General features: G+C 49.6%; 1 protein-coding gene across 2 annotated transcripts in view; it reads left to right on the top strand.

Moving 5' to 3' along the window:
- The first annotated feature begins 2,222 nt into the window (after positions 1-2,222).
- Positions 2,223-15,272, top strand: part of LOC141192324 (uncharacterized) — a 43,998-nt gene continuing 30,948 nt past the window's right edge. The window contains exons 1-6 of one of the 2 annotated variants that reach the window (XM_073661815.1): positions 2,223-2,275; positions 6,166-6,300; positions 6,430-6,609; positions 6,693-6,816; positions 6,901-6,998; positions 13,576-13,666. In XM_073661815.1, the coding sequence (XP_073517916.1) occupies positions 6,223-6,300; positions 6,430-6,609; positions 6,693-6,816; positions 6,901-6,998; positions 13,576-13,666 (571 nt within the window). In that variant the 5' untranslated portion in view covers positions 2,223-2,275; positions 6,166-6,222. Of the gene's footprint in view, positions 2,276-6,099; positions 6,301-6,429; positions 6,610-6,692; positions 6,817-6,900; positions 6,999-13,575; positions 13,667-15,272 lie in introns of those variants that run through there. The other variant, XM_073661814.1, reaches the window with a different exon arrangement.

Genomic DNA, 15,272 nt, shown 5'->3' with positions numbered 1-15,272 from the left:
TCCGTACACCTCGTACACACGCGGCTCTGCTCCGTACACCTCGTACACGCGCGGCTCCGCTCCGTACACCTCGTACACACGCGGCTCCGCTCCGTACACCTCGTACACGCGTGGCTCCGCTCCGTACACCTGGTACACGTGCGGCTCTGCTCCCTACGCCTCGTACACACGCGGCTCTGCTCCGTACACCTCGTACACACGCGGCTCTGCTCCGTACACCTCGTACACGCGTGGCTCCGCTCTGTACACCTCGTACACACGTGGCTCCGCTCCGTACACCTCGTACACGCGTGGCTCCGCTCCGTACACCTGGTACACGTGTGGCTCTGCTCCGTACGCCTCGTACACACGCGGCTCTGCTCCGTACACCTTGTACACGTGTGGCTCTGCTCCGTACACCTCGTGCACACGCAGCTCTGCTCCGTACACCTCGTACACACGCGGCTCCGCTCCGTACACCTCGTACACACGCGGCTCCGCTCCGTACACCTCATACACATGCAGCTCCGCTCCGTACACCTCGTACACACGCGACTCTGCTCCGTACACCTCGTACACGCGGCTCCGCACACCTCGTACACACGGCTCCACTCCGTACACCTCGTACACACGCTGCTCCGCTCCGTACGCCTCGTACACACGCGGCTCCGCTCCGTACGTCTCGTAAGCGCGCTGCTCCGCTCCGTACGCCTCGTACACGTGCGGCTCCGCTCCGTACACCTCGTACACACGCGGCTCCGCTCCGTACACCTCTTACACACGCGGCTCCGCTCCGTACACCTCGTACACACGTTGCTCCGCTCTGTAAACCTCGTACACACGCTTCTCCGCTCCGTACACACGCGGCTCCGCTCCGTACACACGCGGCTCCGCTCCGTACACCTCTTACACACGCGGCTCTGCTCCGTACACCTCGTACACGCGCGGCTCCGCTCCGTACACCTCGTACAGCTCGTACACACGCGGCTCCGCTTCGTACACCTCGTACACACGTGGCTCTGCTCCGTACACCTCGTACACACGTGGCTCCGCTCCGTACACCTCGTACACACGCGGCTCCGCTCCGTACACCTTGTACACACGCGGCTCCGCTCCGCACACCTCGTACACACGCGGCTCCGCTCCGTACACCTCGTACACGCGTGGCTCCGCTCCGTACACCTGGTACACGTGCGGCTCTGCTCCCTACGCCTCGTACACACGCGGCTCTGCTCCGTACACCTCGTACACACGCGGCTCTGCTCCGTACACCTCGTACACGCGTGGCTCCGCTCCGTACACCTCGTACACACGCGGCTCCGCTCCGTACACCTCGTATACGCGTGGCTCCGCTCCGTACACCTGGTACACGTGCGGCTCTGCTCCCTACGCCTCGTACACACGCGGCTCTGCTCCGTACACCTCGTACACACGCGGCTCTGCTCCGTACACCTCGTACACGCGCGGCTCCGCTCCGTACGCCTCGTACACGCGCGGCTCCGCTCCGTACACCTCGTACACGCGTGGCTCCGCTCCGTACACCTGGTACACGTGCGGCTCTGCTCCATACACCTCGTACACGTGCGGCTCTGCTCCATACACCTCGTACACACGCGGCTCTGCTCCGTACACCTCGTACACACGCGGCTCTGCTCCGTACACCTCGTACACGCGTGGCTCCGCTCTGTACACCTCGTACACACGCGGCTCCGCTCCGTACACCTCGTACACACGCGGCTCCGCTCCGTACACCTCGTACACGCGCGGCTCTGCTCCGTACACCTCGTACACACGCGGCTCTGCTCCGTACACCTCGTACACACGCGGCTCTGCTCCGTACACCTCGTACACGCGGCTCTGCTCCGTACACCTCGTACACGCGGCTCTGCTCCGTACACCTCATACACACGCGGCTCTGCTCCGTACACCTCGTACACACACGGCTCTGCTCCGTACACCTCGTACACACGCGGCTCCGCTCCGTACACCTCGTACACACGCGGCTCCGCTCCGTACACCTCGTACACACGCGGCTCCGCTCCGTACACCTCGTACACGCGGCTCCGCTCCGTACACCTCGTACACACGCGGCTCTGCTACATCCACACTGTAAACCCCTCCTGACCCCACACATAAACTTCAGCTCATCCAGCACCATGACAACCAGCACAGCAGAGTCCTGCATCCACTGAGGCCCCTGATCATGTGACCCCTGACTCCTCCCCTCCTGTGACCTCATCACAGCTCCTGTGCGCACAGAGCAGCCATATATGTGGTGGCGGCTCTGCAGGTGGAGGTATGTTGTGGAGATCCCCCATTACTGGGCGCAGGTGGCATTAACCCCTTCAGCACGGAGACTCTTTTGGGGTCTCTGTGTGGTGTGAACAGTGAGGTAACAGCTGTGGACAGAATGCGGCTTAGTTGGTTCCCGTCCACATTAGATCCATTCAGACGACTGCAGGATGAAGGACAGAAGCCCAGAGAAGTCCTCACACAACGCCATTATTCCTCTCCTAGCTCCAGCACAGTAATGTAGATAGTAGTGATATCTCTCCATTACTGGATCGAGTATCGGGGGAGTTCTAGACCGCCTCTCGTATGTCTTGTGTCTGCTATGCAGCCAATATACAGGTTGGGCCATTTATAGGGATACACCTAAATTAAATGGGAATGGTTGGTGATATCAACTTCCTGTTTGTGGCACATTAGTATATGGGAGGGGGAAACTTTTCCAGATGGGTGGTGACCATGGGGGCCATTTTGAAGTCGGCCATTTTGGATCCAACTTTATTTTTTTCAATGGGAAGAGGGTCATGTGACACATCAGACTTATTGAGAATTTCATAAGAAAAACAATGGTGTGCTTGGTTTTAACGTAACTTTATTCTTTCATGAGTTATTTACAAGTTTATGACCACTTATAAAATGTGCTCAAAGTGCTGCCCATTGTGTTGGATTGTCAATGCAACCCTCTTCTCCCACTCTTGACACACTGATAGCAACACCGCAGAAGAAATGCTAGCACAGGCTTCCAGTATCCGCTGTTTCAGAAGCTGCACATCTTGTATCTTCACAGCATAGACAATTGCCTTCAGATGACCCCAAAGATAAAAGTCTAAGGGGGTCAGATTGGGAGACCTTAGTGGCCATTCAACTGGCCCATGACAGCCAATCCACTTTCCAGGAAACTGTTCATGTAGGAATGCTCGGACCTGACACCCATAATGTGGTGGTGCACCATCTTGTTGGAAAAACTCACGGAACGTGTCATCTTCAGTGCATAAAGAGGGCAACACATCATCATGTAGCAATTTCAGATATCCAGTGGCATTGAGGTTTCCATTGATGAAGAATGGCCCCATTATCTTTGTACCCCATATACCACACCATACCATCAAGATACGAGATGTGCAGCATCTGAAACAACGGATCCTGGAAGCCTGTGCTAGCATTTCATCTGCGGTGTTGCTATCAGTGTGTCAAGAGTGGGAGAAGAGGGTTGACTGACAATCCAACACAATGGGCAGCACTTTGAACACATTTTATAAGTGGTCATAAACTTGTAAATAACTCATGAAAGAATAAAGTTACGTTAAAAGCAAGCTCACCATTGTTTTTCTTATGAAATTCTCAATAAGTCTGATGTGTCACATGACCCTCTTCCCATTGAAAAAAATAAAGTTGGATCCAAAATGGCCGACTTCAAAATGGCCACCATGGTCACCACCCATCTGGAAAAGTTTTCTCCCTCCCATATACTAATGTGCCACAAACAGGAAGTTGATATCACCAAACATTCCCATTTAATTTAGGTGTATCCATATAAATGGCCCACCCTGTACATTCGGGCATTGCCTGCCATACACTGTAGTGCTGTAGCCATGTTTTCTACTAGCATTACTGTGATTGGCCGGCCGCATCTTGTTATCGGTAGTGATGAGGGAACGTGCTCCGATAAGGGGTTAACCGAGCACGCTCGAGCATAACTGAGTATCATCGGAGTGCTCGTATATCATGTTCGAGTCCCTGTGTCTGCATGATTTGCGGCTGTTAAACAGCTTCAACACGTGAGGATTCCCTAACAAACAGGCAATCCCTGCATGTGTTGAGGCTGTCTAACAGCCGCACATCATGCAGGCACAGGGACTCGAACATGATATACGAGCACTCCAAAGATACTCAGTTATGCTCGAGCGTACTTGGTTAACCCCTTATCCAAAGACCATTCACTGATCACTAGTTATTGGGTCTTACAGAAGTGATGCGATGCCCGGCCCACTGTCCTCAGAAAGTACGGTTGTTCAAGGAGAGTTGTTAATAGGAGTGAATGCTTAGATTAATGTCCGCTCCCTCCCCCTAAATATTACAAAGTTGCACCCTTTAGTGCCTTCCATGTGGCACTAAAGGGTGTATTTCACCTTTTTTAAACCTATTAAATAAATAATGAATTAAAAAAAATGATGTGGAGTCCCCCCCCCCCCCCCCCCTATTTTTGATTACCGGCTAAGGTAAAGCAGACAGCTGGGGGCTGATATTATCCTGCTGGCAAGGTTCATGGATATTGGCCCCTTCCAGCCAAAAAATACCAGTCCGCAGCAGCCCCAGAATTTGCAAATCACATTAGATGCGAAAAATTTTGGCACTTTGCCGTCTTCTTCCCAATTGCACTGGTATGTTGGCAACCGGGGTAATATTTTTTGGGTTTACATCAGTTGTGTATTCTCAGCTGGTATCAGTCCCAAGAGTTAGTATTGGAGAAGCGTCTATTACTAACCCAGTAAACTAAAAGAAAAAAAAACACACAAAAATATTTTTTTAGAAAAAACTTCCCGACAGACAACTGAGGAATAAAGTTCAGAGAAGAAGCTTCATAGAAAGACGTTGACGTTACAGACGTCATTTAACCCTTTGGGAGAAAGTGATTCCAGGGAGTAAATCTAGAACTCGTCTCAGTAGAAGTTTACAGCTGTTGTGATTGTGAATCCGCTGCGGTCGTTTCTTCTAACACCGACCATGTGAGATCAGAACTTTTATCACCATCTCCGAGAAATGTCTGGCCACGGTGGTCTCCCCAAACGTCTGCTCTTCCTCATTCTTTTTCTTGCAGTGGCTGCAGTGGATTTCATCCTAGATTCATAGAGCTGAATAGAGGACGATGTTCCTTCAGGCTGATTTCATTGATCGTGACGTTTGTCCACTTTACCACAAGGGCACTTTACCGAGTAAATCACATCAGAACTGTAGCTGGTAAAAAAAACACCAATTTCCACAGGTGTCCCTTCTAATTGGTGGGAAAACTATCACCTCTAATAATCCTCCAACAGTTCTGACATGACAAACACGGAAAAGTGCCCCTTTATGGATCTGAAAGAAAGTCTGTTTAGACACTTTAGCTTAAAAAATGTTATATTTGGGGTGTTTTTGTGAAGGAATCATGTATTGCTCCCATAGTACAGTGCCCCTTTCTTGGCCCCTACACACAGTATACTGTTCCCCTAGTACCGCCATCCACCCACACTCTGTATAATGTTCCCCCAGTACCTCCATCCCCAACTGTATTTTTTTGGGGTGTTTTTCATGTAATATATGGAAATGCTAAAAAATCCTATCATATCCAGAGAGAAAAAATACATTGTATATGGAGAATTTGGCATCAAATACCTCCTGTCTTGGTGTTCTTACAAACAAGCTTTTATAAATGTCTCAAATTTCTGTGTGTGAATCAGACCTGAGATCTAACATGGTAGAGCCCGGGGAAGACGGGAAACATTCATATAGACGGCTGATGGTGATGTAGTGGGTGACAGGACTCTGGCCCAATATGTTTCTAGAGCCGTAGTAGAAGATGAAGATGTCGTCCTCATGATGAAGTAGTTATTTCTCATGTCACTTGTTATGAATATCTCCTGCAGTATTGCTAATGCTGATTCCAGTGTCGGTAAATAAGACGAGAATTAGCAATAAGGAAGATGAGTCTATGAGAAAGGTATTCAGCTACAGACTCCAAGGAAGAAACTGCTTGTTGTCTGTGGCCTAAAATATAAAGGTTTTATTACTAGATGTAAAGAAGAAAACTAAATAGTATAAAATAGTAAATCTCATATGTTTCCCTTATTATCTCCAGTGATTGTATTATTACACAAGATTTTTATGAATTTACATCGGCTCATCATCTTCCTATTTAAGGTCTCTACAAAATCGAATCCTCTAAATAAGAAAATTTTTCTGCTTCATCCATTAAGCATGGATATGGACAGGGACAAGATGGCGGAGAGGATATTGCATCTGACCCTAGAGATCCTTTTCCGTCTTACTGGAGAGGTGAGAGATTCTGATGACGTCACATTACATCATTCTTGTCTATGGGAATAACAGATGGACAGAACTGGAGAGGTGAGGACTCTGGAAATGTCTGGAGGGAGATTTATTAATGTGTCTCTCCATAACCAGGATTACACAGTAGTGAAGAAGACCTCTAGTGAGTGCTGTCAGGTTCATGTGTCTGAGGAATGGGGAAGACCCCTGAGCCCAATCACAAGGCCTCCACCTCACCCCCTGATACATGAGGACATCAATGACCAGAAGATCCTAGAACTCACCTACAAGATGATTGAGCTGCTGACTGGAGAGGTGACACTGCTGGGAATGCTGGGACTTTATACAGTAACGCTGTGAAGGGATCGGGGGAGTAACGGTGTCATTGTATGTGTCAGGCTTCTATAAGATGTCAGGATGTCGCTGTCTATTTCTCCATGGAGGAGTGGGAGTATTTAGAAGGACACCAATATCTGTACAGGGACATCAAGATGGAGGTTCCCCAGCCCCTGACATCAACAGGTAATAAGACAGAACTAAATACACATGGCCTATAATTATCTGTATGTAAAGAATGAATTCAGTCCCTGTATGTGTTTCCTTCAGATCTATCTAGTGAGAGGACAACACCAGAGAGATGTCCTCGTCCTCTTCTTCCACAGGACTGTAAACCTGAAGATCCCGATGTTCCTCAGGATCATCAGGTAGATGGAGAGAATGTGTCATGAGATCTCCCCTATGATGTGTAGACGCCTGTGATGGTCTTGTGCTCAGTCTTGTTTTATCCACCAGTGTTATATGTTTTATACTTGTGTAATGAGAATGGTGGAGATGGCAGGATTAGAGCTGATCATAGATGTGAATTCTCCATCTGTCTGTGACTGTTACGGATCCGGGTGGTGAAACCTCTGTGCTGTGATACAAGGAGGGTCCAGAGGGGCGTAACTAAGTGCCGACCCTGGCCACATGGCGGCTTAGTCGACTCCGTGAACCAAGGAGGGACCGGGAAGGTGAACCAGGTGCCACTCTGGGACCGACCTTGTGTGAGAGCAGGCGACTCCCACGGGACTGATGGCCGAAGCCGACAGGCACAGCAGATGAGCACGGCTGGTAGACAGGCAGGTGATGCGGGTAGACAAGCAGGCGGGCACGGCTGATAGACAGGCTGGCGGGCACGGCTGATAGGCAGGCGGGCACTGGAACCTGAGGGCTGAGGAGAGTGTTAGCACACAAGCAATAACCTTGCACAGGCACCACAATTTTGGAGGAGGTGCCTAATATAGGAACAGTCCTCCGGCCATTGGCCGGGGACTCTTTTTAGGACTGATCGCGTGGCCCCTTTAAGAGGGAAAGAGCTCACGCACGTGCGCCCAAAGAACAGTGCGTGGAGAACTGCGTGTGGTGCACACACCCCATGCAGATGCAGCAGGGGAGCCGGAAGACGCCGGACCGGGACCGCGGTGGTGAGGGGATCGGCGTCTCTGCCCAGCAGGAGGCAGAGACGCTACAGTACCCCCTCCTCTATGCCACATCTTCTTTAGGCTCGCAAGAAATTTTTCTAGAAGACAAGGAGCATGAATGTTCTCCCTGGGCTCCCAAGACCTCTCCTCAGGACCAAACCCCTTCCAATCCACAAGAAAGAAATTCTTTCCTCTTACCCTCTTGATGGCCAAAATATTCTCTACCTCAAAGACGTCCTCAGCGGAGACTGGAGCTGGAGTGGTACCTGGATCGTCAGAGAAAGGATTAAGGACAATAGGCTTGAGGAGAGACACATGAAAGGAATTGGGAATCCGTAAGGAGGCAGGGAGTTTCAGCTTGTACGCCACTGGATTTATTTGGTTCAGAATCTAGAAAGGACCGATAAAACCCGGGCCCAACTTGTATGATGGTATCTTGAGACGGACATATTTGGAGGAAAGCCAGATCTTGTCTCCCGGATGAAATAGAGGTGGATCCAGACGTCTCTTATCAGCATGCTTCTTCATCCGTTCGGAGGACTGAAGAAGCGCGGATCAAGTGTCTCAAATTCACTGACGAGAGATTCCGCGGCAGGATTGTCCACTGAAGAAGAGATGGGAAACGGAATTCGGGGGTGTCAACCGTAAACACAAAAAACGGAGACTTAGCAGCGGACTCGCTCACATGGTTGTTATAAGAAAACTCGGCCCAAGGCAGAAGTTCTACCCAATCGCTATGATGAGCGTTGACAAAGTGCCGAAGAAAACTGGTAAGGATCTGATTAATACGTTCCATTGGACTGAGGATGATAGGCTGAAGAAAAGTCCAAAGAGACATCCAGCAGCTTGCACGTGGCTCTCCAGAAGCGAGAAGTGAACTGAACTCCTCTGTCTGAGACAATGTGGAGGGGTAAGCCTTGGAGACGAAAGATGTGACGGATGAAGTCCTTAGCCAGCACCGATGCGGACGGAAGACCAGGCAAAGGAATGAAGTGAGCCATCTTGGAGAAGCGGTCAGCGACCACCCATATGACGGTAGAAACGACAGATACCGGAAGATCAGTGATGAAGTCCATAGCAATGTGTTGCCAAGGAGCAGAAGGCACGGGTAGAGGAAGAAGACGACCAGCTGGGAGGTGCCTAGGTATCTTGTTACAGGCACAGGAGGAACAGGCCACGACAAAATCTGAAACATCCTTGTGCAGGGTGGGCCACCAATAATATCTGGCAATGAGCAGAAGCGTCTTCCTCTGGCCGGCATGACCAGCCAGTTTGGCCGAATGCCCCCAGAGTAAGACCCTCTTCCGATCCTGAGCCGCTACAAAGGTCTTACCAGGAGGTAGATGAGACAGGTCAAACGGAGCAACGGTCATTATACTGGAGGGGTCAATGATGTGTAGAGGCTCCTCCTCTTGATCGGTAGACAGAAAAGAGCGGAATAGAGCTTCAGCTTTAATATTCTTGTCTGCCGGGTGGAAATGGAGAGTGAAGCTGAAACGAGCAAAGACCATCTGACCCGGCCCGGATTTAATCTTTGGGCGGTCTGCAAGTAAGCGAGGTTTTTATGGTCCGTGTAGATGACCACCGAGTGCAAGTAGCACCACTCCTCCAGCGCTAATTTGATGGCCATCAGTTCTCGATTTCCTATGGAGTAATTAAGCTCGGACAAAGAAAAGAGTTTGGAGAAGAAGCCGCAGGTTACCATTCGCCCGGACGAGGATTTCTGGGTGAGCACTGCTCCGGTCCCGGAGGAAGTGGCGTCAACCTCCAGGAAGAACTGTTTATTGCAATCTGGACGATGTAGCACAGGAGCGGAGGAGAAGGCTTGATTAAGAGAAACAAAGGCACTTTCTGCCTCGGAAGTCCATTCCCTGGGAATTGCTCCTTTACGGGTGAGAGCAGAGATGGGAGCAGTCCGGGAGGAGAAATAAGGAATGAAGAGGCGGTAATAGTTAGCGAATCCCAGAAACCACTGAATATCCTTAAACCCCTCAGGTCGGGGCCACTTTAAGACAGCTGACACCTTCTCGGGATCCATCCGCAGTCCGGTCTCAGAGATGATATACCCCAAAAATGGTAGGGAGGTCTGCTCAAAGAGGCATTTCTCCTACTTAGCATACAGACGATTCTTCTGGAGCCTCAGCAGTACCTGACGAACATCCCTCCGGTGAGAGGGAGATCAGGGGAGAACACCAAGATATCGTTCAGGCACACCACCACGCGGGAATACAGGAGATCTCGGATGATGTCATTCACTAACTCCTGGAAGACTGCTGGAGCATTACAGAGACCGAAGGGCATCACGCGGTACTCGTACTGACCATCCCGAGTGTTGAATGCCGTCTTCCACTCGTCTACCTGGCGAATCTGGACCAGATTGTACGCCCCACGAAGATCGAGCTAAGTGAAGATCTTCGCACCTTTTAGACTGTCAAACAGCTCCGAGATGAGAGGCATGGGGTACTTATTTTTGATGGTAATCTGGTTTAGTCCCCTATAGTCCATACATGGACGAAGAGAGCCATCTTTCTTTTTGACGAAGAAGAATCCTGCTCCAGCCGGAGAGGTGGATTTCTGGATAAATCCCCTAGCAATATTCTCTTCTATGTATTCAGACATAGCACGGGTCTCGGCCAGCGACAAGGGGTAGATTCGCCCGCCAGGAGGTGAAGCACCAGGTATTAGGTCGATGGGGCAATCATACGGCCTATGAGGTGGTAGTGTCTCTGCCTCCTTTTTATCAAAGATGTCTGCATATGACCAGTAGGGTGCCGGCAGACCAGGTAGGTTAGCTTGAGTAGACGGAGGTCAAACAGGACGAATCGGAACCAGACAGGACTTATGACATTCCTGACCCCAATGGAGCACCTCACCCGAGCTCCAATTCAGGACGGGCTCATGTCTCTGTAACCAAGGCAGGCCAAGCAAGAGGGGATAAGAGCGAGACCGGACAGCATGTAAAAGGAGACCCTCTCCGAATGTAGCATTCCCACCTGAAGAGTTACAGGCTCAGTGACAAACAAGATGGTCTCAGAGAAAAGCTTTCCATCCACAGAGGAAACCGCTAAAGGATCAGCCAGACGTATGGTAGAAATCTGATATCGCTCCACAACGGCCTGTTGAATAAGGCTCCCAGCGGCTCCGGAATCCAGATAGGCAGTCTCGAAGAAGCGGGTCTCATCACTAGTAACTGAAACGGACAGAGTCAAAGGTGGAGAGGAAGAACTTTGGTCTAGGACGACCTCTCCAAGCGGTCCTAGACACTGGAGTTTCCCGGTCTCACCGGACAGGTGCAGATTAGATGCTCTATACTGCCACAGTAGAAGCAACTCCCCTCGGCACGGCGGATCTCCTGCTGAGACTTGACCATGTTAACTTGGTCTATTTGCATAGACTCTGGAGAAGACACCGGAGGGGATGCTGGTTGCGAGACTGGCCTTTGGAAGGCCAGTGCGAGGCGCAGGGGCCTCCTCTCACGGGTCTTGTCCTTAGAACGCTCCTGAAAACGGATGTCGATCCGTGTAGCTAATGACACCAGGTCGTCCAGAGAGGGAGGTATGTCACGACCGGCTAGATCATCCTTGATCCGTCCAGAAAGGCCCTCCCAAAAGGTGGACACCAGAGCCTCATTGTTCCAGGCAAGTTCAGATGCGAGGGTGCGGAAACGCGCGGCATACTGTCCCACAGAGAGACTCCCTTGGCGGAGTCGGAGAAGAGAGGAGGCAGTCGAAGATTTTCGTCCAGGCTCATCGAACACCTTCCAGAAAGCCGCGAGGAAGGCCTGGAGGTCGGACACCAGAGGATCCCCTCTCTCCTACAGAGGGTTAAGCCACGCCAACGCCTCTCCGGTGAGATGAGACATGATGAATGCCACCCTGGCCCAGTCGGAGGTGAACTGGTGTGCCAGGAGTTCAAAGTGCAGAGTGCACTGATTAATGAAGCCCCGACATAGGGCAGGGTCACCACCGAAACGTGGAGGAGCAGAAAGCCGGGGTCCTAAGCCAGATGCCACAGCGGCACTAGGTTGAGGTGCCGTCGGAGCGGGTGCCGCTTGGTTAGAGGCCGACACAGTCGGGGTGAACAGCGCGTCCAAGTGAGAGTTGACTGTCCGCAGATAGGACAAGATAGTATCCTGTTGGGATCTCTGGTGAGAGACCTCTTGGTACAGGTCTGAGAACGAAGGAGCCTGGGAGACACCGGATTCCATGGCCTGTGCAAACTGTTACGGATCTGGGTGGTGGAACCTCTGTGCTGTGACACAAAGAGGGACCAGAGGGGCGTAACTAAGTGCCTACCTGGACCAACCCTGGCCAGACGGCGGCGTAGTCGACTCCGTGAACCAAGGAGGGACCGGTAAGGTGAACCAGGTGCAACTCTGGGACCGACCTTGTGTGTGAGCAGGCGACTCCCATGGGACTGATGGCCGAAGCCGACAGGCACAGCAGATGAGCACGGCTTGTAGACAGGCAGGTGATGCAGGTTAAACACCTGAACAAGGAATGTATAAGCGGGGCCCAATTACAAAACTAGACAACCAACAGGAGATTAGACCCCTAAGATATAACTTTTATTCGAATATGCTGTGATATCAGACTGTTTTTGCATTTGGGACATGATATGAGGGACTATCTATGATAAGTGCTAAGTCCCTGTATTTTCTGAGATAGGATATTAGGAATCACCAATGATATGTGTTATTTCTTTGATATCTATGAGATGTGACATAATGCATTACCAATGATAAATGCTATTCCTTACTAAATGATATTGAGATTGTTTTAATGCATTTAGAATTGGTCATTTGTTTTGCTTGTATGTGTTACAGTCTCTATCACATTCTGGCTCTGACAACTTAGAACGACATAGAGCAGGATGCACATGTGATACCGGTCTGTGGGCATTACTTCTGGGGATTAGTCTCATATATAACAGAACCAGCTTTATTAGCTTTGGTTATTTAGTATATGCTGGTTTATGTATGAATGTAATAAACCAGCTATCTTGAGACAAATCTTACCTTCTAAAAATTCCCAGGGCTATTATTATTGTCGCAATATACAGACTTGGGTCTCCTTAAATGCATATCTATGATGAATTGTCGGCTTCTTAATCTGTACGTTCACTTTTCTCTATCTTTTATTCACGATTGTGTTTTTTTAAATATAAAGATAGATATTTACCAGGGATATTAGGGACACCGACGTTGAGCGGGGGCGCCACGGAGCAAAAATTAGGGTGCCAACCTCCGCTGTCAGGAAGGGAGAGAATTTAGGGACAAAATAGGGACAGATAGAGCCCGTAATCCTTCCTGACTGATGTGTGACTTATCCCTGTTCCCTGGCATTTTGTCTTGTTTTTGTGTTTGTTGTTGTGGTGACTATTGAGTCCTTTTTAGCATATTCGAATAAAAGTTATATTTTATGTGTCTAATCTCCTGTTGGTTGTCTACAGGTGATGCAGGTAGACAAGCAGGCGGGCACGGCTGATAGACAAACAGACGGGCACAGCAGATACACAGGCTGGCGGGCACTGGAACCTGAGGGCTGAGGAGACTGTTAGCACGCAAACAACAACCTTGCACCGGCACCTCCATTTTCGAGGAGGTGCCTAATATAGGAGCAGTCCTCCGGGCCATTGGCTGGGGACTCTTTAGGACGGCAAGAACAGTGTCCGGGGAACTGCGCGTGCTGCGCACACCCCGGGCAGATGCAGCAGGGGAGCCGGAAGACGCCGGGACCGAGGCTGTGAGGGGATCGGCGTCTCTGCCCGGCAGGAGGCAAAGACTCCGACTCTACAGTGACTTTTACAATATTTGTTTCAGGGTGAAGATCTGACCCATATTAATACTACAGAGACATATGTGAGGGGTGATGAGCGGTGTAAAGAGGAGATTCCTACATATGACTACCCAGGTGAGTACTGACCACTAAATGCAGAGAAGTCACAGATTCATCTCAGATAATAGTGTAGAAAACCGCAACACTGGTGGAATAGGTGCGCAAGTAGGGTCCAAATCCATTCAAAAAGCAAATGAAACTTGGCACTCAAACAGGCATAATTTTAAAGTATTTAATTGCAGTCCAACACAGGTACAATTGTTTTGGTCCTCAAGACCTTCATCAGTGTGTGCTGCAGCATAAAGAAATAAAAGTAAAAACTACATATATCAGACAAAAGCATAAAAAGTACTAGAAACAAACTGTCATAAGGTATTTCTGAAATTCATAATTATCTGAAAATCAAAAACATTGCAATAGAGTGCACATAATGGCTGTATAATAAGTGTGACCTACCAGACTGCTAGGAATATAGTTAAAGGTGAAAGCAGGAAGTACACAGTGTCTCAGTGGATAGACAGGATCTAGGGAGACAAACAGCCATAAGAACACCAGCCTCATAGGGATTATCCAATAGGTACCAGCAGATATACAGTGGGTACGGAAAGTATTCAGACCCCTTTAAATTTTTCACTCTTTGTTTCATTGCAGCCATTTGGTAAATTCCAAAAAGTTCATTTTTTTCTCATTAAAGTCCACTCTGCACCCCATCTTGACTGAAAAAAACAGAAATGTAAAATTTTTTGCAAATTTATTAAAAAAGAAAAACTGAAATATCACATGGTCATAAGTATTCAGACCCTTTGCTCAGTATTGAGTAGAAGCCCCCTTTTGAGCTAGTACAGCCATGAGTCTTCTTGGGAATGATGCAACAAGTTTTTCACACCTGGATTTGGGGATCCTCTGCCATTCTTCCTTACAGATCCTCTCCAGTTCCGTCAGGTTGGAGGGTGAACGTTGGTGGACAGCCATTTTCAGGTTTCTCCAAAGATGCTCAATTGCGTTTAGGTCAGGGCTCTGGCTGGGCCAGTCAAGAATGGTCACATAGTTGTTCTGAAGCCACTCCTTTGTTATTTTAGCTGTGTGCTTAGGGTCATTGTCTTGTTGGAAGGTGAACCTTTGGCCAAACCTGAGGTGCAGAGCACTCTGGAAGAGGTTTTCATCCAGGATATGTCTGTACTTGGCCGCATTCATGTTTCCTTCAATTGCAACCAGTCGTCCTGTGCCTGCAGCTGAAAAACACCCCCACAGCAAGACGCTGCCACCACCATATTGCACTGTTGGGATTGTATTAGGCAGGTGATGAGCAGTGCCTGGTTTTCTCCACACATACCGCTTAGAATTATCACCAAAAAATTCTATCTTTGTCTCATCAGACCAGAGAATCTTATTTCTCATAGTCATAGGTTTTGAGCAAACTGTATGCGGGCTTTCATATGTCTTGCACTGAGGAGAGGCTTCCGTCGGGCCACTCTGCCATAATGGCCCGACTGGTGGAGGGCTGCAGTGATAGTTGACTTTGTGGCACTTTCTCCCATCTCCCCACTGCATCTCTGGAGCTCAGCCACAGTGATCTTGGGGTTCTTCTTTACCTCTCTCACCAAGGCTCTTCTCCCACGATTGCTCAGTTTGGCTGGACGGCCAGGTCTAGGGAGACTTCTGGTGGTCCCAAACATCTTCC

The sequence above is a fragment of the Phyllobates terribilis genome, unplaced genomic scaffold, assembly GCF_046119375.1.
Source record: "Phyllobates terribilis strain yellow unplaced genomic scaffold, ASM4611937v1 Scaffold_60__1_contigs__length_8166268, whole genome shotgun sequence".
Taxonomy (NCBI): domain Eukaryota; kingdom Metazoa; phylum Chordata; class Amphibia; order Anura; family Dendrobatidae; genus Phyllobates; species Phyllobates terribilis.
Note: the sequence above shows the minus strand (reverse complement) of the source record. Positions and strands in the feature narration are given on the sequence as shown.